Source organism: Zingiber officinale, chromosome 11A, assembly GCF_018446385.1.
Source record: "Zingiber officinale cultivar Zhangliang chromosome 11A, Zo_v1.1, whole genome shotgun sequence".
NCBI classification, from domain to species: Eukaryota; Viridiplantae; Streptophyta; class Magnoliopsida; order Zingiberales; family Zingiberaceae; genus Zingiber; species Zingiber officinale.
In genome coordinates this window covers 89,292,724-89,315,392 of record NC_056006.1, presented here as the reverse complement: position 1 = coordinate 89,315,392, position 22,669 = coordinate 89,292,724, and the positions used below count along the sequence as shown (strand labels likewise).

Below are 22,669 nucleotides of genomic sequence, written 5' to 3'. Positions count from 1 at the left end.
TTTGTAGAAGAGATATTTTAATTTTAATTTTCTCCAATAAATTATATCTTCCACATAAGAAAAAAATTAAAATTAAAATTCTTTTTAATTTCATTAGGGCCGGCCCCCTTTAGCTTGGGTTCAAGCTAGGGCCGGCCACCCATAAACCATGCTTAGGCCGACCCTAGCTTGATCCCCAAGCTAGCTAGCTTGGCCAGCCCCCTTTAGGTGGGTATAGAAGGTGGGTATAGGTGGATATAGTACTCTATAATTAAGAGGCTACGATAGGGACCGAGAGGAGGAATTTGTTTTGGTCTCCCGATAAAATTAAGTATCCCGTGTTCGCCCCGAACACACAACTTAATTTTATCAATAATAATTCATTCCACTAGAGAACTATTATTGAACTACCGCACCAATCCCAAATTACATTTTTGGGCTCCTTCTTATTATGAGTGTGTTAGTCTCCCTGTGTTTAAGATGTCGAATGTCCACTAATTAAGTGAGTTACTGACAACTCATTTAATTAATATCTTAATCCAAGAATAGTACCACTCAACCTTATCGTCATGTCGGACTAAGTCCACCTGCAGGGTTTAACATGACAATCTTTATGAGCTCATCTTGGGGACATTATCAACCTAGATTACTAGGACACGCCTTCTATAATCAACAACACACACTATAAGTAATATCATTTCCCAACTTATCGAGCTTATTGATTTATCGAACTAAATCTCACCCATTGATAAATTAAAGAAATAAATATCAAATATATGTACTTGTTATTATATTAGGATTAAGAATACGCACTTCCATAATAACTGAGGTCTTTGTTCCTTTATAAAGTCAGTATAAAAGAAACGACCTCTAATGGTCCTACTCAATACATTCTAAGTGTACTAGTGTAATTATATAGTCAAGATAAACTTATACCTAATTACATTACGACCTTCCAATGGTTTGTTCCTTTCCATTTTGGTCGTGAGCTACTGTTTATAATTTATAAGGTACTGATAACATCCTCTTCTGTATGTGGCACCACATACTATGTTATCTACAATATAAATTAATTGAACAACTACAACTAAATGTAGATAATTTGACCAAATGTGATTCTTTATTCAAAATAAATATTTACAAAAGCTTAGGCTTCCAGTATACACTCTAACACGTTGGAGGTCCGTATCACCTTCAGTCGACATCCAGTTAACATAAGCGTCATCTTCCCAGCATCCGTCTACTCACACTCAGATAAGATCATATACTAATCCAAATTTCTTTAAATTATTATTATTATTATTATTATTATTATTATTGAGAGAAAAAAACTTCAAAAAGTCAAAAAATAAAAAAAAACCATTCAAACTTCTAAAATAAAGTCATACGAAATAATGGCAAGTTAAAAAAATATAATAAGATAATAAATATCTACATGCGGCTACATTTTTCTCCTTGTTTTATTTCTTACGTGTAATTTTTGTAAACATATAAATGAGTCTTTTTTTTTATAATTGTGCAACATAAATATTTTTCGTGATTTAATTTTACATTGTCCTATTAAATAGCCATGATAAAAGAAAAATTATAACCAATAATTTATGTGTGATTCTTAAATATATAATTCATATTGTATCAAAGTGTTGCTTAAAACGGATGGAGACAAGCGGTTCACTAATTAATTATCAGTATATTATTTCAGTAATTCAAACACAATTAGTTTTTCGTTAATCTAATTTCAATATTTAATAGCTCATTCTGTATGTGATGAGTTTAATCTTGTCGCTACTTCTTTTCCCACTCCTGCTCATCTCTCCTTCGGTGCTCTCCGATCCCGACGACGAGGCCTGCCAATCCAACCTCGGCAGGTCGCTGACGGACCCTTCCGGCTGCCTTCCGCCTTCGCCGCCCCCTGCAATGGCTTCACCTCTTATAATTTACGATATCTACAGTGTTAATATACGGAGTAAAAATTTGTATATTATTCTTTGCAATAGATGGACCATTCGCTCTCATCTGATGCGTGCGCTACAATTAATTTCATTATATATTTATTTACTCAATTTCAGATACTTGGTGACGTCAAAGTAGTATTAGAAGGCTGAACAATACATTACTTCAATTTACTCTCGAATCTCTCTATTATAATATATAGGCCCTTACCTGCAGTTTCCTTGATTGCTCTCTGTTTTAGCACACAATATTTCCTTTTTCTTCTATCTTGCTGTTTGGCAATTTCTTGCAAACAAATTTACTTCTACAAGGTGTTAGCACCCCACTCATACACGACGGTCACTCTAAAAACAAAATATTATTCTTTTCATTTGATTTTGTGCCACGGCGAGCCTATCATTATCATCACGTGGAGCTGCTGTCAATGAACATGTCGCAGATGTTGCTGTAGATGGCCGCACTGCTAGAGAACATCGCCAACAGAATCATCGCCCAAGCCAGCGCTCGGTCCTTCCTCGTCGCCACACCATGCACGTCCCTGCCATCAATCAATCCACGAGATCAGTACTCCTATCGCTGCGCAATGCAAAGTTTCAGATCAGCTATAATTTGTTATGTACCTCAGCGCGATCAACGCCGGGAAGACGAACCCGACGGCGACAGAGGCGGTGGCGCCCGTGAACTGGAACGCGACCCAGATGCTGGGCACCAAATTAGCGCCCATGAATACCAACAGCATGAATCCGTACGTGATGAAGGCGAACCTGCCGTCGTCGTAGGCGATGGGCACGGCCGCCCGTTGGAAGAGGAGGCCATCGAGGTTGAGCCGGAGGGAGTAGAACACGATGGGGAACACCAGCATCAGGTGGGAGGCGTAGCTGAGCCTCACCACATCATTGATGGCGGTGCCGAAGCCCAGGTCAGCGTCGAAATTTGCCAGCACGTCGTCCATCGTCGCCTCCCCGAAGAGGAGGAACCCGAAGAGGCCGGTTGCCACGTACACGATCGAGCAGAGCACCAGGGAGACCTGCACGATGCTCCTCATCTGACCAGGCTCCTTGAGCTCGTTCTCGATGGGATGCACTGCGAGTAGTCGATCAATATATTGGGCCACTTGCACACCAAAGGTCTTATTTTGATTGGTAAATAATTAAATATGCGATATAGAGCGCCTTACCGTTGAAGTGGCAAATGTAGGCTGTGACGAGAATAGGGACGGTGGTGAAGAGCTTCCAGAAGCTGGCGAGGTCGGATACTTCTGGGAGGAGGCGCGGCATCCCAATACTGCCCTTCGCCATCTTTGCAATGGCGATTCCGGCCATGACTACCACGAATACCACCGCCAAAGCCACCGAGAGAGCCGACGTGTACCGTAGCGAATCTACACGCGCGTGGGAGGAATCTTTATATTAGAAACAGATTGAAACAGAGAGGAGGCGGCGTGCACAGTGACTGATTGAAGCCCTCACCGACGCGCTTTAGGGAGATTAAGGGGGCAAAGACGAAGATGGTGGTGGTGAGGAGGAGGAAGGCGCGTTCCGTCCACCATTGCTGACCGAACCATCTCTCGAGGACGCCTGTGTGATGGTCCGATCCGCGGACCGACGTGCCGGAAAGCACGTCCCCTGCTCAGCATATCAACCGACGAATTATAAATTTGAAGACTTTCTAAATATGATTAGATGATCTGAGAGATGGGGTATTTGCCAATGATGATCATGTAGACGACGAGCATGCCGAGGTTGTTGAGGATGATGCAGGACTGGAGGAGGGTGCCGCCGGGAGCGCCGAGAGCGTCGCTGACAATAGCAGCATAGGAAGGGGGCACGGTGTTTGCGGGCTTGTCAAAAGTGGCAGGTGGGCGACCGGCGCGGAGGATCATGTCGATGGAGGCGTGGGTGAGAAAAGCAGCGAGAGGGATGATGGCGAGGCCCGGGAGCAGGCCCAGGACCTTGACGGCGACTGGGATGGCCATGATGCCTGCCCCCACGATGGTGGTGGAAAGGTTGAAGACGGCGCCGGGGAATGAGGCGCCGCCATCTCTATCCCCGTCGTTGCTGTGCTTGCAGAGTAGCGGAGAGCGGTAGGAGCGACGGAGCTTGCGGCCGTCCCTGCCGGAGACCGGTAGGAACGTCATTGGGCGAGGGAGGCGGACCGCTAAGCGAAGGAGAATGGTGGGGAGGGGGCCACTCTATATTATTGGCGATGAAACGTTGAACATGGGGATTTTCCTTTTTTGGTTAGGTTGGCCGTAGGAACTTTGGCGACGGAAAAGACATATTCTTCTCGTTGACCAAGTCTAGGTTCAACCGCACAATTACCCTTTGATGATGCTATTATGTGTAATTGCAAATGGGTATGGTTTCAAAGAGAAAACGCTGCTCCAGTAGTAACGGTAAGTAGCTTTCTCATTTTCTTCATGTTCTACCTCACATATATTGGCCTCAACTCAACTAAGACGTTTGCTCGAGCCTGTGTTTACCGATTAATCACTGTCCAATCTTGTCCGTAACATACTGACTTTGACCCAAAGACTTCGATTAATAAAGGTTAAACCGATGCCGGGTATTCACAAACTGGAATGGATTCAGATGAGATCAGTAGATACTTAGCTCCATCTTAGAGCAAATTCAAGCTTAACACTATAATGACATTATCATAACATTTCCCACAGAAGTAACAGGAATCATCACTGTAAGTTATACTTTTGTTAAAGCGTTCCTTAAGTTTAACACATTTCTCACAAAAAAATATTAAAAAAAAATGGTTGGATTGTCCAAATGCAACAAGAGATGACAGAACCTGACCGTTGCTTTTTCAATCCATAAACATTATTTCTTATATAGACTTTTTTTTAAAAAAAAAATAATGTTCTAACAATTCTCCGGATTTTACAACAATGGTTGGCATTGACACCTATTTCAATTTTTCCTCTCCTCCTTTATTGCTTCATAGGATGCCATTATTTCTTTGAACTTTGCCTCTGCAGTTTCTGCACTCAACGTTAGATGGAAAGGATTTATCCATTAATTTTTTCAAACATGAGACATGAGAATGATGAGGAACACTAACGAGTACAAACAAAAATTTACCTTTATTATCTTGATTTTGATCAGGATGGTACTCCAAAGCTTTAGCTCTGAAAGCTGACTGCAATAAATACAGAAAAATATAAAAATACTTGAATAAAATAGTTTAAATAAAATCATATTAATTTTTGAAAGAAACCCACAGGGATATATTCAAGAACTGGAGCAGCTTCAGTTAAATTGACACAAACAACACTGCACTAAACAAAAGGTGTTTCTCCAAAAAAAAAAAAAAAAGAATTATATATACATTCCATGGTAATTAGTAAAGTGCTCAATAGTCATAGAATAGGTTAGTTGCTCAAAGGAGGAGAGGTCGGACCCCAGCTTTAACAACTTACAACTGTTCGTTCTGCTTGGCTAACGTGATCCTTTAGCCAACCCAGATCATCGCTTGACATGTACAACCCAACCCTCCCAACCGGCTTATTCAACTCACCCCTCTAGCCTGGTTCCCCTTGCCTAATTTGCTTGTTCATAATAAATATTCTTTGGAAAATTAAATGAATATTATGTACTTTTTGGAAAATGAAATAGAGGGAATAGTTATTATGCTAGAAGTATCAAAGAAGGATGAACAGGAAACCACAATTCCATGGAAATTGATATTTCAAGTTTATTTTTATAATCAAATACAGAAATACTTATTCCAGTAATGACACCTCACACCATAAAGATAAACAATTATTTGTCAGTAATGATACATCTCTCCATCAAGCATGAAATCCATATATTTGCCTACATAAGACACTTCGAGGAGTCATGAATTCATGATCAATTGTTTAGAAATCAATTGCAGAGAGATATTCACGATGGTATCTATATGAATGCTGAAAAAGATACATTTCCTAACTCAAAAGGTCCAGTGCTTCTTTCCCAGTTCTCGAACATAACTTAATTCAAGCATATAGATAGATGAAAGTAGGAGAAACACCTTACAAATACGAGATTATAATGTACCTTTATCTCAGCGTCAGAAAAAGGCGCTGGCCTCGACCTATAAAAAGAAACATGACACATTGAATCATTTGTATGAACAAATTGTTAAATTTATAGCAAGAACTAACAAATACAGGATTAGTTTTAAGAGTCAAATTTGTGAAACAAGTAGTAGACAAACTTAGGAAAAGTGGTAAGAAACTCTCAACAAATAGACAGACTTAACAAATTACAAAATCATTCAATTATAGTGAATTCCATATGCATCATTTTTTTAAAAAAATTGGCACTAGGTATCTAGCTTACGCCAACAAATAATGAGAGTGACCGACCCCACGAAACTTTCCCACCGGCAACTAGGATAAATCGGAAACGCTTGCAATGGACGGCCCATTAGCCCAACATTCTTAGGTCAACCGCCTATTAAGAGAAATTCATCGATTAATTCGCCAAAGCTAGAACTTAATCCTTAGATGCATGGAAACTGAAAAGGCACCCTACTGCGACACCATTCCCCGAGGGTCAGATGCATCTTATAGACATAGATCATTTGTATCCACATTAGTTTGATTATTCTTTGCTTTATTCCCCAACGTCAGTTGGTATCAGAGCCCATCAGGTCCAATGGAAGGTTTGTTGGTGCAAGGAGCACCAGACAATCGACCTTTTGATAATGGCAAAGGGGCTCAAAGTTAAGCTGCATTGTGATCTAACAAGTTGAACTAAATGTGTAGGAAAGTCCTAAGTGATCTTAAGCTAAGGAAAGTCCTAACTGCGGTTAGGCAGGTGGAAAGTCCTAGCTGCGGTTAGGTAACGAAGTCCTAGTCCGGGGGACTAGGTGAAGTCTTAGTAGGTCAAGGACATCAGGCGAAATCCTAGTATTGCGGATTCTAGGTGGAAGTCTTGGGGTCACGACACCAAGCGAAAGACTAGACGAGCCTGGTATCAGACGTCCAGCGGAGAAGTCCTGAAGCCTCGGATGCTAAGCAGAAGTTCAGACGGAGGACTAACCTGGCAAAAGGTAATTTCTTTTGAGAGTAGGTGAGGACACGTTCCCCGAAGAGGGAACAGTAGGTGTCGGTCTAACCTAGAGTTTCAACGAAACTTAAAGTCAGGATCGGACAATCCTAAGGTTTGCTTAGACTAACCTTGTTTTTGTAGGAAATTGAAGTTGGCAAAACATGGTGGTCCGAGTGCCTGGAGTAAGTCCGAGCGCTTAGAGTCCAGCGCCCGGAATTGATTCAGGCGCACGGACCACAAAATCCATCTCTTCGCTGAGCTGGAGCGCGAGAATTGGACGGGCCTACATCACGGTCTGGGTGCCCGGAAGCGAATAATTTTACTGATCGACTTTTGACGCGAGCATGCCACGTCAACACGTTCCAAGCGCCCAAGAGGGGATCCAGGCACCCGAAACAGGCTATAAATGCAGCCTTCGACTAGTGACTTCAGAACAACTTTCCAAATAGCTTTTGTTTCTGTGTACTGCTTAGAAAACGTCTCCTCAACGCTCGAAAGCTGCTCCGACAACAACTGCACTAAAGATTAGTCTCTTCAAGTCGTTGGTATTATTTACGTTTCAAATTGCATGTACTTAAATCTGATTGCATTTGTAAACTTTGCGATTAATTAGTGCTTGTCCATCGAAAGCACTCTCACGTGCATGCCTTGGAGTAGGGGTATTATTTACGTTTCAAATTGCATGTACTTAAATCTGATTGTATTTGTAAACTTTGCGATTGATTAGTGATTGTCCATCGATAGCACTCTCATGTGCATGTCTTGGAGTAGGAGTCGCCACAGGCTCCGAACAAGTAAATCTTGGTGTGTTTGCGAAGTGTTTGTCTTCTCATTTATTCCGTTGTCTATCTCTTGATTGTTTTAAAACGAACGTGAAAGGCACGAGCGTTATTCACCCCCCCTCCCCCCCAAATTCCTTTCTAGCGTGCATCGATCTTACAAGGTCGTCATGGTCGAGGTCGCAACAACGGGCAGGTTCCGATGAAGGAAGACAAACACTGTTCGGATGGAGGAAGCCAAACATCGTGATCGTAGCATTCTTGAGTTAACAATTGAGGATTTACAGAGGTAAGTTGCAAATTTAACCTCTGGTGACGTAAGATCTTGAAGATCGTGAGGCACCTGGTTGAGAGGATCGACATGGAGACCTCGAATTTCGAGTTGATCTATCCAAATTTTTGGGTACATCACAAACAACGAATTTTGTTGATTGGATTAACAAAGTTGAATGGATCTTCAACTATATGCAAGTTCCAGATCAAATGAAAGTCAAGCTAGTTGTCTTCAAACTCAAAGGTCTAGCATCGGTATAGTGGGAGCACTTGTGACGCTCATGAGACCGATAGGGTAAGACCAAGATCAAGGATTGGGGGAAGATGAAAAAGAAGATGAAGAGTCACTTTCTTCCTTTCGGTTACACTGATTTTGACGAGGGACGGAAGGGTCCACCTTATAGGGATAGGGATTTGGACATGCAATCGAGAGTTGACGAGGTGGATAGTTGGGGAGCTAGAAAGGTGTTTGATCCTTTGCGAAGTGATGATGATCACCGAGATACATATGGTTTTGGCTATGAAAGTTCATTGAAGGCTGACGAGGTAGGTAACTAGGCATCAATGAAGAAACCTCTCCCTTCCAAATCCTTGAGCTTTGGTATTAAAACCCCTACTTTCTCCGCGCCGAGGAACCGAAACACATTCCCCTTCGTAATGGGAAAGCAAGGTGAGATTTTGGCCGCTTTGCTACTGGGGTCCTCCATGACTGCATTGTTTCTTCCCGCATCAACTCCGAAGAAGATGTAGATGCTGCTGCTCTCATCGTTAATCTACGCTTTGCGTATCCAAATTATGGCCTCCTCAAACTTTAACCTTTCGCCCGCTTCGTATAGAGAACCCTAGAGGTCTCTTAGCCACAAGCCCTCCACCTCCACTGCCCGTGAAGATAACAGCGCAAACATAGACGATGCTGGAATTGATCTTGCGAGTCACGAAATTTCTCGCAGCATGCCCGGACGTAGCGACTTGGTCGAGAGTTGTCTTCTTCGCACTAAGACGGATGAGTCTGTCTTCAACGCCCATGTAGAGTCGGAGTTTGATTTTGATGAGTCCATGCTTCGCAATGGCTATGGAAAGAAATCCAACTCATCAAAAAAGGATGAGCTCGAGTCGTCAAGCAAGGAAGACCAGGATTCGGAGATGGAGAAGTCGAGGAAGATGAGGAAGGCGGTCTCCCACAACGGGGTGGAGGAGATGGAGGACGAGGAAGTGTCGATCATGAGCAAGCATGTGGTCACGGAATCACAGTCGTTGCTTGCGGTCCTCGAGATCATTCGTTCAGGCAAATATGGTTCAATCTCCAACCGTCGGTTAAGAGCCAAGAAAGTGCAATCTATCGAGACTTAGTTTGCCAACCCATGGACCTAGAAACCGTGCAAGTCAAGTTGGACCGCATAGAATCCAACTGCCCGTATTTGACAATGGAGTTCCTCCGGGATCTCCTCCTACTTTGCACTAACGCCGTTGTTTTCTTCCCCATAGACTCGCTAGAGTTCGTCGCTGTCTTCCATCTCTGCCACCCGTGATCTTCCCTCCGGCCTCCGGTCATTGCGCAGCGTGTTCGACAAAATGGATCAACCAGATGTGGTCTTGTGGGGCCACCACACAAGACCACCATGATCAGTGGGTTGTCAAAGCTGGACATGGTGGACGATGCACGAGAGATGTTCGATAGAATACCCAAAGGAACTCTGTTTTCAGGAACGCAATGATCAACGAAGGTTACTTCAAAGTGTGGAGGCAAGGCAACTAGCTATCGTATTGTAGACGCCAGAATGAGGGAGCTATGGGCCACTGGATGGTTACACGATTGGATTCGTGTGGTGGTAGCAATCTTCTTCGTGAAAGTTTTGCATCTCCTTTAGAGATGGGGTATGAATTACTTTTGGGACACCCTCTTAGGTATTGATCTTGAAAGTGATGCTCTAGGTTGGTAATACATCTCCTGGATTCTTCCCAATGGTTGCGAGTTGGACAGAATCAATAATCCTCAGTTTGACGGCTACAGATGTGATCCAAATGGAGAATATGTAAGTTGTTGGCTTCCCAAGCACACCAAGCTACCAACGCAATGGATACACCATCCGTGGGATGTTGCTTGGTACGCGCTAAAGGATTCGTGCGACACGATGTTTGCAGTGCCAATGCTATCCGCGATCCCAATGCTCAACAAATGTGTAGATGTCTAGCCGTCTTTCTTGTAAATAACACATCGACTTGTGATCCTTCGAATCCGAATGGTTGTTCGAGAATGTCTCCACTGAATTATGGGAATGGGACATATGCGTTCCTTCTATTCTCTGGGTGGAAGCTACCAGACACATCAGTATCTGTGGTAAACATAAGATCGATGAGCCTAGTCCAATACAGGGAATCATGCATGAAGAAAGGCTCTTGTAAAGCCTATGCAAGCTCTGACATCAGTGAAAGTGAGAACGGATGCATAATGTGGATGGTTGATATTGTTGGATCGAGACGCACGTGAGTAGGGGGATGAATCACGTGATTTTTGAAAAAAAAATTTTACTTTTTAAAACAAAAGGTGAAGTATGCAACGGAAAAAGAATTTAGAAAGCGAAGTAGAAAAGTAGGCAAGAAAGTATGTGTTCGATTTTACCTGGTTCGGAGCTTTCAGCGACTCCTACTCCAAGACCTAGGTCCTGCGGGCCTATCGATGGGTAATCCACTAAAATACCTCTTCCAGTATCTCCGAAAGAGGAAATCGAGTACAAAGAGAAGAAATAGAAAAATGTAACAAGCTACACTTTCCTTTATGCAGAATTAAATATAATAAAATAGCTTCGTTACCGACAAGTAAGAATTGAAGTCCAAACGCTTGTTTGTCGATGTCGGTCTGTCATCCTCGATCGGAAGTCCTCGGAATAGTTGTCGGGCACAGCAGCTTCGCAGCACAGCAGGAGGACGTAGAAGCAGCACTCGGAAGCCCAAAGGATCGCATAGAAGCTCATATATCAGTGTTGTTGAAAGCTTTGGGCGGGTACTTCTTTTATAAGCTGTGGAAGGCGCAGCTGTGGAAGGCGCCTTCCATGGGGCTGAAGGCGCCGCCGTCTAAAATTTGATCCTAAGAATTGCTGGTGCTTATCGCCGAAGAGGTCAACTTTTATCCCGCTAAAGGCGCCTTCCATGCACTTAAGGCGCCTTCTCTGAATAGTGCCAAGGCGCCTTCAGTGCTTGAAGGCGTCTTCCATGAAGGAGTCTTCCATCCCTTGGAAAGCGCCTCAGATACTGTTCACCTGAGGCTTTTTGTGCTTTTCTTGCGTTGCAAAGCGTGTTAGTCTAATAAACCAAATAATAACCTGTAAGACAAGTGTTATCAAAATAATATGAGTAGTAATTAGATCCTATCTCTCCTGAGACCAGGATCTAGTCGAGGACACAGTTTAGGGATCCGAAATGGACCTAAACTGGACCAACGTCTACTGTCCCTCAACTGGGACACGTCCTCGCCGAGTCACTATCCTCCAGTGACTTACCTTTTACTTACCAACTTGTAGTCGGTTGACTAGCCTCTTGACTCACCAGGTCTTCATGCCAACTGTCCAATCCGTAGACCCAACTGAACTTCTGCTTACTATCAGGTCCCGCGGACTCAACCAGACTTTCTGCCAGATCCCAAGTCGGTCCGTTGACCCATCTGTCTTCACACCAACTATTCGGTCCCGCGGACCTAGCTAGATTTCTACCTAGTGTTAGGTTCTTTAGACCATCCATTCCTACACACTTGGTAAAGTAATCAAATCACAAACACACCTAACTTAATTCACTTGTCATTCATCAAAACCTAAGTTAGACCGTTAGTGCAAATTGCACCAACAGATATTACTGATCTCATATTGTACAACGATATTAGACGAGGACAAGATAGTGTATTCAGATAAGGGCTTTTAACTTTTCCAATTCTGATCAAGATGGGGCATCAAATCAATCATATGGACGGAATTATTTAGTTGTGATGATTGTAGTCTCTGCTCTGGCCATTTTTCTCCTAGTTTGCATTATATGTTGTGTTTGCAGACGCATAGAGAGAAACAATTGCGTCGTTGTTGAAGAAATAGAAGAGAAGGATTTGGACTTGCCTTTATTTGACTTGGACATAATTTTAGCTGCAACAAACAATTTTGCAGCATAGAACAAGCTAGGTCAAGGTGGATTTGGTCCAGTGTACAACGGGATGTTGGTTGATGGACAAGAGGTAGCTGAAAAAAGACTATCCAATACATCCACACAAGGCATCATGAGTTCAAAAATGAAGTGGTGATTGACAACATCACTTGTTCGTTCTTGGCTGTTGCATTCAATCAATGCCATTATGAAGTACTTAATGCAAATAAATTCGAGGACAGGAGTAGCATCTACATTGTCGTGCTCGCAGACGGATCAACGAGAATTCTCAAAGTCCAACAGCTACTAGTGGATTTTATCGATTTAGTATCAGATGATCTTCCTCTTGGGCTACCACCTGAAACTACTCTAAACTTGGGGACGAGTTCTTTCAACCGGGGGTGACTGATACAGGAGGATCCGAAGATTTTTAGTAATTTTTTTTGTTAATTTCATGTCTTTTTGATAATTTCTATATTTTATATTTTTTTTGTATTTTAAGTCCATTTAAGGATTTTAGGATTGCGGGTCTTTTTTCTTTTTATTAGGATTCCTTTCCTTTACAAGTTAGGAATTGGGATCTATAAGTTGGGATTTATTTCCTTTCTTTAGTCTTAGGATTGGAGCCTATATAAGCATGTGTTTAGTTGTTTCGGGAATTAATTCTCAGTTATTAAATAATATTTCCTTTTTTCAAAAGAACTAAAAAATCGTGTTATTTTTTCTGGCCTTCTCCTCAACCCTCCGGCCTACAAGATAATCGCTATCCTGGCTTCTCCATTCTGAAAATAGGTATTATGGAAAAATCTTTTCTTTCATGCAAATCAAAATATGCAGCAGGATTAGACCGTGTTGAAGTCAATACTTGGAAATACCTCAAGGGAGCACCTTCAGGTTCAAGATATCTTGGTGTGTGTATATATATATCCACAAATGACTTTCACATAATATTAAAAACAAAGTGACATGATCAAAAAGCTATAATTTCTGTTTGCAGTGCGCACTAGCAAATGTGCCAAAACTACAATGGTCAAATACAACAATGCAATTTTTGGCACTGTTCCTGCTTGCACACCAGAAACTATGTTACTGGACTCCTTATTTGCCCTCATCTACCCACATTGGAGACCTGACACTCTGACATAACACCTCAATCTTTTAATTGTAAAAAGTTGAAGAAAAATAATCTGACATCTATATTCATTCTCATGTCAGGAATTAAGTTGAAGAAAAATAACATAGATTTAAGTAACAAATATTCACTCAAATATTTAGTAGGTTCAATGACAACATTAGTTTTTCACTTTTCAACCAAAGGTATATAGTCTTCCCATTAATTTGTGTCAAATTTTATGACGGGGAAATTTTTGTTCTTCAATGTCCATTAGATAGCAATTTCCAATCATCTCAATACTCTATAATGAAAGGGGTGGCGCAGTTGGCTCATGCAAGGGTGTTGCTCTCAATAGGCCTAGGGTTGATTCCCAGCGGATGCAGAATGCCCTTGTTGTCTAAAAATTTACTAGCATAAACAATGTAGCAAAAACTAATAAACACCACAAGGATAAATCTGCACATTGATGAGTGGCAAAAAGAAAAGAGAAAACAAAAGTACCAGTCAAGACCTAAGACTTTGTAATGGTGAGACATTGAATAATTTCCACCATGCCTTGGGCTGAAGTCGTAATTGGTTCTTCGTTCTTGGTAATATGTATTTGTCCTGTAATACCAATCATCTTGTGGACTATGATAAGCACCGTGGTCATTGTCCCTCCAACGCTCATAGCTCTTCTTATATTTATATCTCTCTCTATTAAATATTCTTTGCATGCGCCTGATTCGCTCCTGCACAGATTACAAAATACTGGAGTCACAAGTTGCACCAATCATTCATGCACCACCAACCAAGATCATTGATGGCAGGAGGTAGCAAAGGTGGAATCTGCCACCCACACGGTATTGATGGCAAGGCATAATGATAAGTCCAATTGACCTCATTGACTAGTACTGGGTAACCGGTCCGGCCCCACAGAATTTTCTCATCGGCCACCAGAGTAAATTGAGAAGCACGCGCGGCGGGCAACCCAACATGCTTTGGTTGCGCACCCCATTTGGAGGAAAAATTTCTACAAATATGTCATAGTTGGGGATCGAACTGCGGATGCTTGGGCGATAACCTGAATCTTCTACTGTGGTACTATAGACCCGGGGACATTGATGGCAGGACATAGACATTACAGATAGTGGGTAATCTAGAAATAATGATCATTTTGCAAATATGCAAAGCCATGCAAAAGACCCAATGATACAGTGGTTGGGAAAGTTCATCCTATCTTAATTCGACAATATGCAATCATCAGTGAATAATTATATTATCAAAAGGTTGTTGCAAATAAAACCCAATAACAAAAACCACGAAATTTTAACCTCATGTTATTACCTTGTCATTGTGAAAAAACAATATTCTAATTACAATCCCTCCCTCATAGTTCAACAATTTTTCTCGTTACCTGCTCCAATAAAACATCTAATTTTCTGCTAAATAAGTTAGGCAGAAGTCTACTTCCTTGGATTTTGTCCATGCCCAACAACATTAACACAATAAAAGGGCAAGCTTTAGCCTTAAGAAATTCTTATCTTAATAAGATATTTGCTTATCACAACAATTCCAAATCACTAGAGAAAGGTTCAATGTTATACTGTTGTTTTAAGTAGCATTCCATTTCGCCAGCAGGCAGATTGGACTTAGCCTAACTGAAGCGGTTAAGCCCAACATGTGAACTGACCTAATTCAATTTTTTTCCTATTATTTTTTTACCTATTGATGTTGGAACAACTTGGACCAAGTCCACGTCAATTGATACTTATTCCAAAAGCTTGAGCTATGAAGAAAGGTCCCAAGCTAAATGTGTTTTCTCTTTAATGTTGTCAACTCAGCATCTTATTGATAGAATAGAGTATCAACAAAGATAAAATTGTAAAACTAAAAGAAATGCTTGATGGAGAATAGAGAGTTGATGTTTAGGTACAATCACAAATCAAATTATGCGAACAAGCATTTTTTTTCTAAAATAGAAAAACTACAAAGTAGTTAGTTGCACATATAACTAAAGAATTCCAACTATTAGAAGGTAAATACCATCCTGCTATAATCATAAACTATGTCTAAATGATAGTTTCTATCTATTTTCTCTTGTGCTTTGGGCCATAGATGTAGAGACAACATATGTTTGATTCCCACGTATGGATTCTAGCCGTGCCAATCTTGTGATAGAAGAACTAATTACTTAAACAATCTTGCAATTAATTAAACAATACAGTAGATAGTTAGAGATTAAACAAATGATGTTCCATGGGAAGATTAATCATAATTAAGGTATGTTGTAAGGGCCCACAATAAATTGCTAATTGCATGAAACTCCAGCCATGCGGGGTCCCAAAGAAGGATCTATTGTACGCAGTCTTACCTTGTTTTTTGCAAGAGGTTATTTCCAGGATGAGGCTGTTTCCAGGATTCAAACCCGTGACCTTTAGGTCACAAAGCAACAACTTTACCGTTGTGCCAAAGCTCCCCTTCTTATGTTGAAATTAGTAACGGCAAAAAAAAAACATCATTAGGTTAAATTCCTATTGGAAACGAGAGGTATTAACATCACGTACTTAGATATTATTCCGCAAGAATGAAAAGAAATGAACTGGATCCTAAAACTGGATAATGTATGAAATTATGAACTTGCCACTCTTGCACGTTCCTCCTCGGATTCCTCATGCATTCTCTGGTTATACCTTTTCCGAGATTCATCAGTATAACCTCCACGGTTTGAACTATTAGCTGTATTCCTCCATGAAGTACTTGACTCTGATTTTTTTAACTGGTACAAGGAAAAAGACCACAATAATTCTTTCAGGACATGAAAGAACGGAAATATCTATGCCATCTATTGAAGCATTGAACTAATATGTGCATGATTACAGGTATTTATTCGAAACCTCATCATCATAGTGTCAAAAAATTTACATACTAGAAGTCATGTCCGTGATAAAGTGTGTCAAAGGAATTTGAATATTTCTGAGCTTATAGCGGAAAACTAGTAAAATAACTAAAGCTTAATAAGTTGTTGGTAGCTGGTTCTCAAAATTTTTTCTAACATTCTTCCTAATATACTAAAATATTCCGAAAGTCATACAAGAGAATTCCAATATGAACGTGAAACGTAGCGTGTGAAAATTGAATTGGTCGAAGAAGGCATCACGAACGGGTGGCCAAAAGGAGGAAAGTTGATAAATTTAAATTGACGGCCAACAACGATGGGACAAACCCAAGAACTAGGTTTACCTGAGAGTAGAACCAATCGCCAGTCCTGCGCAACTGACTAAACTGCAAAAGCCAAGCCAAGGAAGCGATGCAAACCGCGTCAGAACAATTTTCCAAAGGCGGATCATTCGAAGCGTTGGATGGGTGCAGAACTCTGAAGCACTCAGAGAAACAATTACTAAAAAAAAAACTAAGAGCGCGAGATGATTACCGCGACGGTGGTGGCGGTGGCACCAATAACACCGAAGAGAAGAAGTCCCCATGCCCTGTAAATGTGCTCTCGATCCTCCCAAGGTTTTGGCTCGCCCTCCTTATTGCCAGGGTTCATCGCCACCATGAAAGTAGACACAAGACCGAACCCGAGGGGTCTAATTCTTTGGCATGCTTCGATCGATCGAAGAAAGAGAAAAACCGCGGAATCAATCTCAAAATCAGAGATGGACGCGGAGGGATGACCGACAAAGGAGAAATAGCGGCCAGCAGATCGCTCCGTTCGCGAGCCAGCCCCCTCGACTTAAAGAAATGCCCTTCTTAGTTCTTAGTTGACGATAAATAAGAGGATGGTTCGGATCCGGGCGTCAATCAGCATAGGATCCGAGAACTCCATCGCTTGACATGAATATCTGACGCTTATTAATTCTACATAAATAAGTATAATAGTCTTTTTATATATATATATATATACAAATTTGTTATCATGCACGACGCCACAGTACGTAACTGTGCGCGCCGCGCAGGATAACAATTGTTTTTATTTTTTTATTTTTTTTTAATTTATGAATTAAAAAAATAATTGAAAAAAAAATAAATAATAAAATATTTTTTTAAGAGTTTATTTTTATGGTTCAGGCTTTGGTTGTAGTATTAAAGTTATTTTTTTTTTTAGATTTTACCTCTGGGGTTTAGGCTTCCCAATTAGATTATAGTGTTTAGTTTTAAAAAAAAATAAAATAAAACTAATTTAAGCATTTATTGAGTATTGTAATATGTTAAGGGAATATATTAAGGTATTAAAAATTTATATAAGGAAATGTTTAATTTTTAATTGATTTTAAAATATTAAAAAAACAAAAAAATAAAAAAAAAAGCTTATCACAGACCGATCAGTACATATCCTGATCGGACACGGTCTGGGACATGCCGCGTCGACGTCACGCACAGTCGCGCATCTTAAGTCCCGCAGGATATCAAAACTCTATATATATATATATATATATATATAATTTTGATATCTTGTGCGTGTACAGTGTATGACTGTGCGTAGAATATCACTCATTTTATTTTATTTTTTATTTTTTTAATTAAAAAAATAAATAAGATATTTTTTATAAATTTTATTTATAGGATTCAGATTTGGGTTATAGTTTTTAAGTTATTTTTTTTTAAATTTTATCTATAGGGTTCAGGCTTTCCAATTATGTTATAGTGTTTGATTTTAAAAAATAAAATAAAATAAATTTAAGTATTTATTGAGTATTGGAATATGTTGAGGGGATATATTAATATATTAGAAATTTATATAAAGAAATGTTTTTTTTTTAATAAATAAAATATTTTTTAAAAATTTTATTTTTAGGGTTTAGATTTTGGGTTATAGTTTTTAAATTTTTTTTTAGATTTTATCTGTAGGATTCAGTTTTCCCAATTAGGTTATAGTGTTTGGTTTTAAAAAAATTAAAATAAAATAAATTTAAATATTTATTGAGTATTGTAATATGTTGAGAGGATATATTAATATATTGGAAATTTATATTAAAAAAATATTTATTTTTTAATTGATTTTTTAATTTAAAATATTAAAAAAATTTAAAAAAACTGATTGATATCCTGTGCACAGTCACCTACTATATATATATATATATATATATATATATATATATATATATATATATATATATATATATATAAAAGACTATGATAGTGGAGCACAGAATTCCGTTTGTGAATGGTGACTTGATCGGGACAAATTCAATACATTTAAAAACTTAATATAATATAAAATATTTAGTCTGATTCAAAATTATCTATGATTGAAAGTTAAAAATATATTTATCATCTCACTCCTTTATAAAATTTAATATTTAATATTTAATATATATAAGAGCTCTCCATTCATCCTAACCTAACGTGTCATCTAATAAAATAAAATTTATATTTTACAATTCTATTCAATTAATGAAATATAAAAGAAAAAAAATGAACAACTAACTCTCCATATTATTGTTGTGTTTACTTATAAAGGTTCTTTGAAAAAATAAAAAAACATTACTTTTCAGAAAAAACAAAGAAGAAATTAAGAAAATGATTAGGGAGGAAGAAATAAACGAGGAAAGCTTTATTCTTTATATTAACAATCTCGATTAGTGTTGATGAGCTCGGTAATAATAAAAAAGAATAAGGTAAGTAAAATATGATTATTCTTAGAATGCTAATAAAATCCTAAAAACATAAGAGAAGAGAAAGATGTGAGAATCGAAGGTTGCTCTTGTTGCTAGAGAGGATAATAATTGATGTTATATTTATTACTTGCGGGAGAAAATAGAGTTTTTTGCTTGAGAGAAGTGGAAAAAATTAAAAATTTGATCGGAGAAGAGAAGAAGAGACAAAAATATGAAAGAAAAGCAAATTGCTTTTCCCACCCCCGGGTCAACGCACACCCCTTCACCTCCCCTCTCTCCCCTCCCAAAAGACGCATGTAACCTCCTTTTCATTTTTTTTTATTTTTAATTTTATTTTTAATTTTTTTAATTCATACTTATATATTTATACTTACATATTTTTAATTTTTTATTTTAAATTAATTTTAATTTTTTTATTTTTAATTAATTTTATTTTTAATTTTTTTTATTCATACTTATATATTTTTAAATTTTTATTTAGTTTAATTTTATTTAGTTTTATTTTTAAAATTAATTTTATTTTTAATTTTTTTCATTCATACTTATATATTTTAAAATTTTTATTTAGTTTATATATTTTAAAATCTTTATTTAGTTTAAAGTTTTAATCAATTTTATTTATTATTTTTCATTAATACTTATATATATTTTTTATTTAATTTAATTTTATTTAGTTTTATTTTTTAATTATTTTTGTTTATTATTTTTTCATTAATACTTATATTTTTTAATTTTATTTAATTTTTATTTAGTTTTTATTTTTAATTAATTTTATTTATTATGTTTTTAATTTTTTTAATATTTATTTAGTTTTATTTCTTTAATCAATTTTGTTTATTATTTTTTTATCAAAATTTTTAATTTTTTTTATTTTATATAATTTTTAAATTACTCCCTTCCTTTAAATTACATTCCTAATTTGACACTTAAATTACCCGCATCCAACTATTAACACATGTCATAATCTTCTCTCTCTTAAAATCATCCCTCCCTCCAACCATTGACATATAACACATTGTTGTGCCAAAGGATGTCCACATATCTCCACAATGGCATGATATTGTCCACTTTGGGCCTAGGCCCTCATGGCTTTGCTCTTGGGCTCTCCCCAAAAGGCCTCATGCCAATGGAGATATCATGCATCCTTTTAACCCCATGATCTTATACCAAATCTTTCCATGTGGGACTTTGATTGAACTCCAACAATCCTCCCCTCAAACGAAGGACCACAATTACTCTCATGGTCCGGGCCTCCCCGCGAGCATCCGGTCATCCTGACCTGTTCTGGGCCTCCCCGCAAGCATCCGCGCCTGGTCATCTTGACCTACTCCGGGCCTACCTGCAAGCATCCGGCCACCCTGACCTACTCGCCTCACCGCAAGTACCCGGTCACCCTGACCTGCTCCAGGCCTCCCCGCGAGCATCCGGCCATCCTGACCTGCTCCAGGCCTCCCCGTGAGTATCCGCGCCCGATCACCTTGACCTACTCCGGGCCTACCTGCGAGCATTCGGTCACCCTGACCTACTCACCTTCCCGCGAGTATCTGGTCACCTTGACTTGCTCCAGGCCTCCCCGCGAGTATCCGGTCACCCTGACCTGCTTCGGGCCTCCCTGTGAGCATCTGGTCACCCTGACATACTTGCTTCCGCACAAGTATCCGATCACCCTGACCTGCTCCAGGCCTCCCACGAACATCCGGTCACCTGACCTATTCCGGGCCCACCCTTAACTTCGTTCAAGGTCACCCCACATGGTATCTGGTTCGTACCATGGCTCTGATACCAATTGTTGTGCAAAGAGAGGGCAATACCTCTCAACCTTTCTGAACCGCGGAAGAAGAGGAAGAGAGAAAAGAGATTGCGCGGAACAACAAGACAAAGACGCACAAAAGAGAGCAAACACCAGGAAGGAGAAGAAGAAGAGAAAGAAAAAGAGTTACCGTGGTTCGGCGACTTGCCTATTCCACAAAACGGCCGAAGCTTTATTAGAATTCTCTTCTACACCAGAGAATCACATCTAATGATTCTTGTGTTGTCTTATCTACAATGGGTTTACAATGATCCCTATAAATACTACTAAACCCCCAGACCCGGTAAAAACGTAACAGAATTTGTTATGAAAAACATAACAAAATTCTGTTATATAAAATCTTAACAGAATTTTATTACGAAAAATCTTAACAGATTTTTCTTCCATGACATCCCTTCATCCAAATATGAGCCACTCGTCAACAATCTCTACCTTGGCGAATATTCACCCCTTCGAAGAATACGAATATCTGAGAAAAACTCATCCGATCCCGGTCCGGGCTTCCTCTAGCATCTAGAGATATGGATCAAGTTCAAGCAATGCTTAAACTTCTCTTGGTCACCGGCTTTGTCAGCATATCTGCAAGATTGTCTGAGCAGTGTGAACCTTCTCAAGTTGAATTTCCTCTCCGATCTTGTGAAACCTCACATCAATGTGTTTGGTTCTCGCATGATACACCTGATTCTTCGCCAAATAGATAGCACTCTGACTATCGCATAACAACTTGACTCCATCTTGCTGAACACCCAATTCTCTGACCAACCCTGTAAGCCATAAAGCTTCCTTCGCTGCTTCAGCTGCTGCCATGTACTCGGATTCCGTAGTAGACAATGCAACAATAGATTGTATCATAGATTTCCAACAAATAGGTCCTCCTGCCACAGTGAATACGTATCCTGTAGTAGACCTCCTGTTATCTAAATCTCCTGCATAGTCTGCATCTACGTACCCAGCAACTAAAGGATCTTCCGGTTGTCTACTGAACATGATGCCATAATTAGTTGTATTTCTCAAGTATCTGAAAATCCATTTCACAATGGCATGATATTGTCCACTTTGGGCCTAGGCCCTCATGGCTTTGCTCTTGGGGTAATTTAAAGGGAAGGGGTGTTTTGATAGATGTCAATGGTTGGAGAATGACGAATTTAAATGGAGGGAGTGTTTTGACAGGTGTCAATGGTTGGAGGATGGGTAATTTAAAGAGGGTGAGAGATTTTGACATGTGTTATATGTCAATGGTTGGAGGGAGGGATGATTTTAAGAGAGAGAAGATTATGACATGTGTTAATAGTTGGATGCGGGTAATTTAAGTGTCAAATTAGGAATGTAATTTAAAGGATGCCCACATATCTCCACAATGGCATGATATTGTCCACTTTGGGCCTAGGCCCTCATGATATCTCCACAATGGCATGATATTGTCCACTTTGGGCCTAGGCCCTCATGGCTTTGTTCTTGGGCTCTCCCCAAAAGGCCTCATGCCAATGGAGATATCATGCATCCTTTTAACCCCATGATCTTATACCAAATCTTTCCATGTGGGACTTTGATTGAACCCCAACACACATGTCAAAATCTCTCACCCTCTTTAAATTACCCATCCTCAAACCATTGACACCTGTCAAAACACTCCCTCCATTTAAATTCGTCATTCTCCAACCATTGACATCTGTCAAAACACCCTCTCCCTTTAAATTACCCCTCTTCAATGTTTGACATATGTCAGAACTTCCCCTCCCTTTAAATTACCCCACTTCTAACCCTTGACACATGTCAAAATCTTTTATCCCTTTAAATGACCCCCCTTCTAACCCTTGACATATGTCAAAATCTCTCATCACTTTAAATGACCCTCCTTTCAACCCTTGACATATAAACATATAAAAAAATTATTGAAAAAATAAAACTGATAAAAAATTGGTAAAGAAATTGATTAAAAAAATTAATAAAAAAATAAAATTTAAAAAAATCAATTGAAAAAATATAAG

At 39.2% G+C, this 22,669-nt stretch overlaps 2 protein-coding genes across 2 annotated transcripts; both read right to left on the bottom strand.

Annotated features, from left to right (window-relative positions):
* Nucleotides 1-2,323: 2,323 nt before the first annotated feature.
* On the bottom strand, nt 2,324-4,133 carry LOC122032585 (amino acid transporter AVT6B-like). The gene is made up of 5 exons (XM_042591889.1): nt 3,640-4,133; nt 3,402-3,557; nt 3,110-3,313; nt 2,553-3,015; nt 2,324-2,470 (listed from the first exon to the last, which is right to left on the bottom strand). The coding sequence occupies exons 1-5, from the start codon at nt 4,067-4,069 to the stop codon at nt 2,338-2,340; spliced, it is 1,386 nt and encodes a 461-aa protein (XP_042447823.1). The 5' UTR covers nt 4,070-4,133; the 3' UTR covers nt 2,324-2,337.
* A 592-nt stretch (nt 4,134-4,725) lies between these two features.
* Nucleotides 4,726-17,002, bottom strand: LOC122031672. The gene is made up of 7 exons (XM_042590765.1): nt 16,684-17,002; nt 16,494-16,535; nt 15,895-16,029; nt 13,773-14,002; nt 5,982-6,018; nt 5,025-5,082; nt 4,726-4,924 (listed from the first exon to the last, which is right to left on the bottom strand). Exons 1-7 carry the CDS (start codon nt 16,807-16,809, stop codon nt 4,854-4,856), a joined length of 699 nt encoding a protein of 232 aa, XP_042446699.1. The 5' UTR covers nt 16,810-17,002; the 3' UTR covers nt 4,726-4,853.
* Between the last annotated feature and the right edge of the window lie 5,667 nt (nt 17,003-22,669).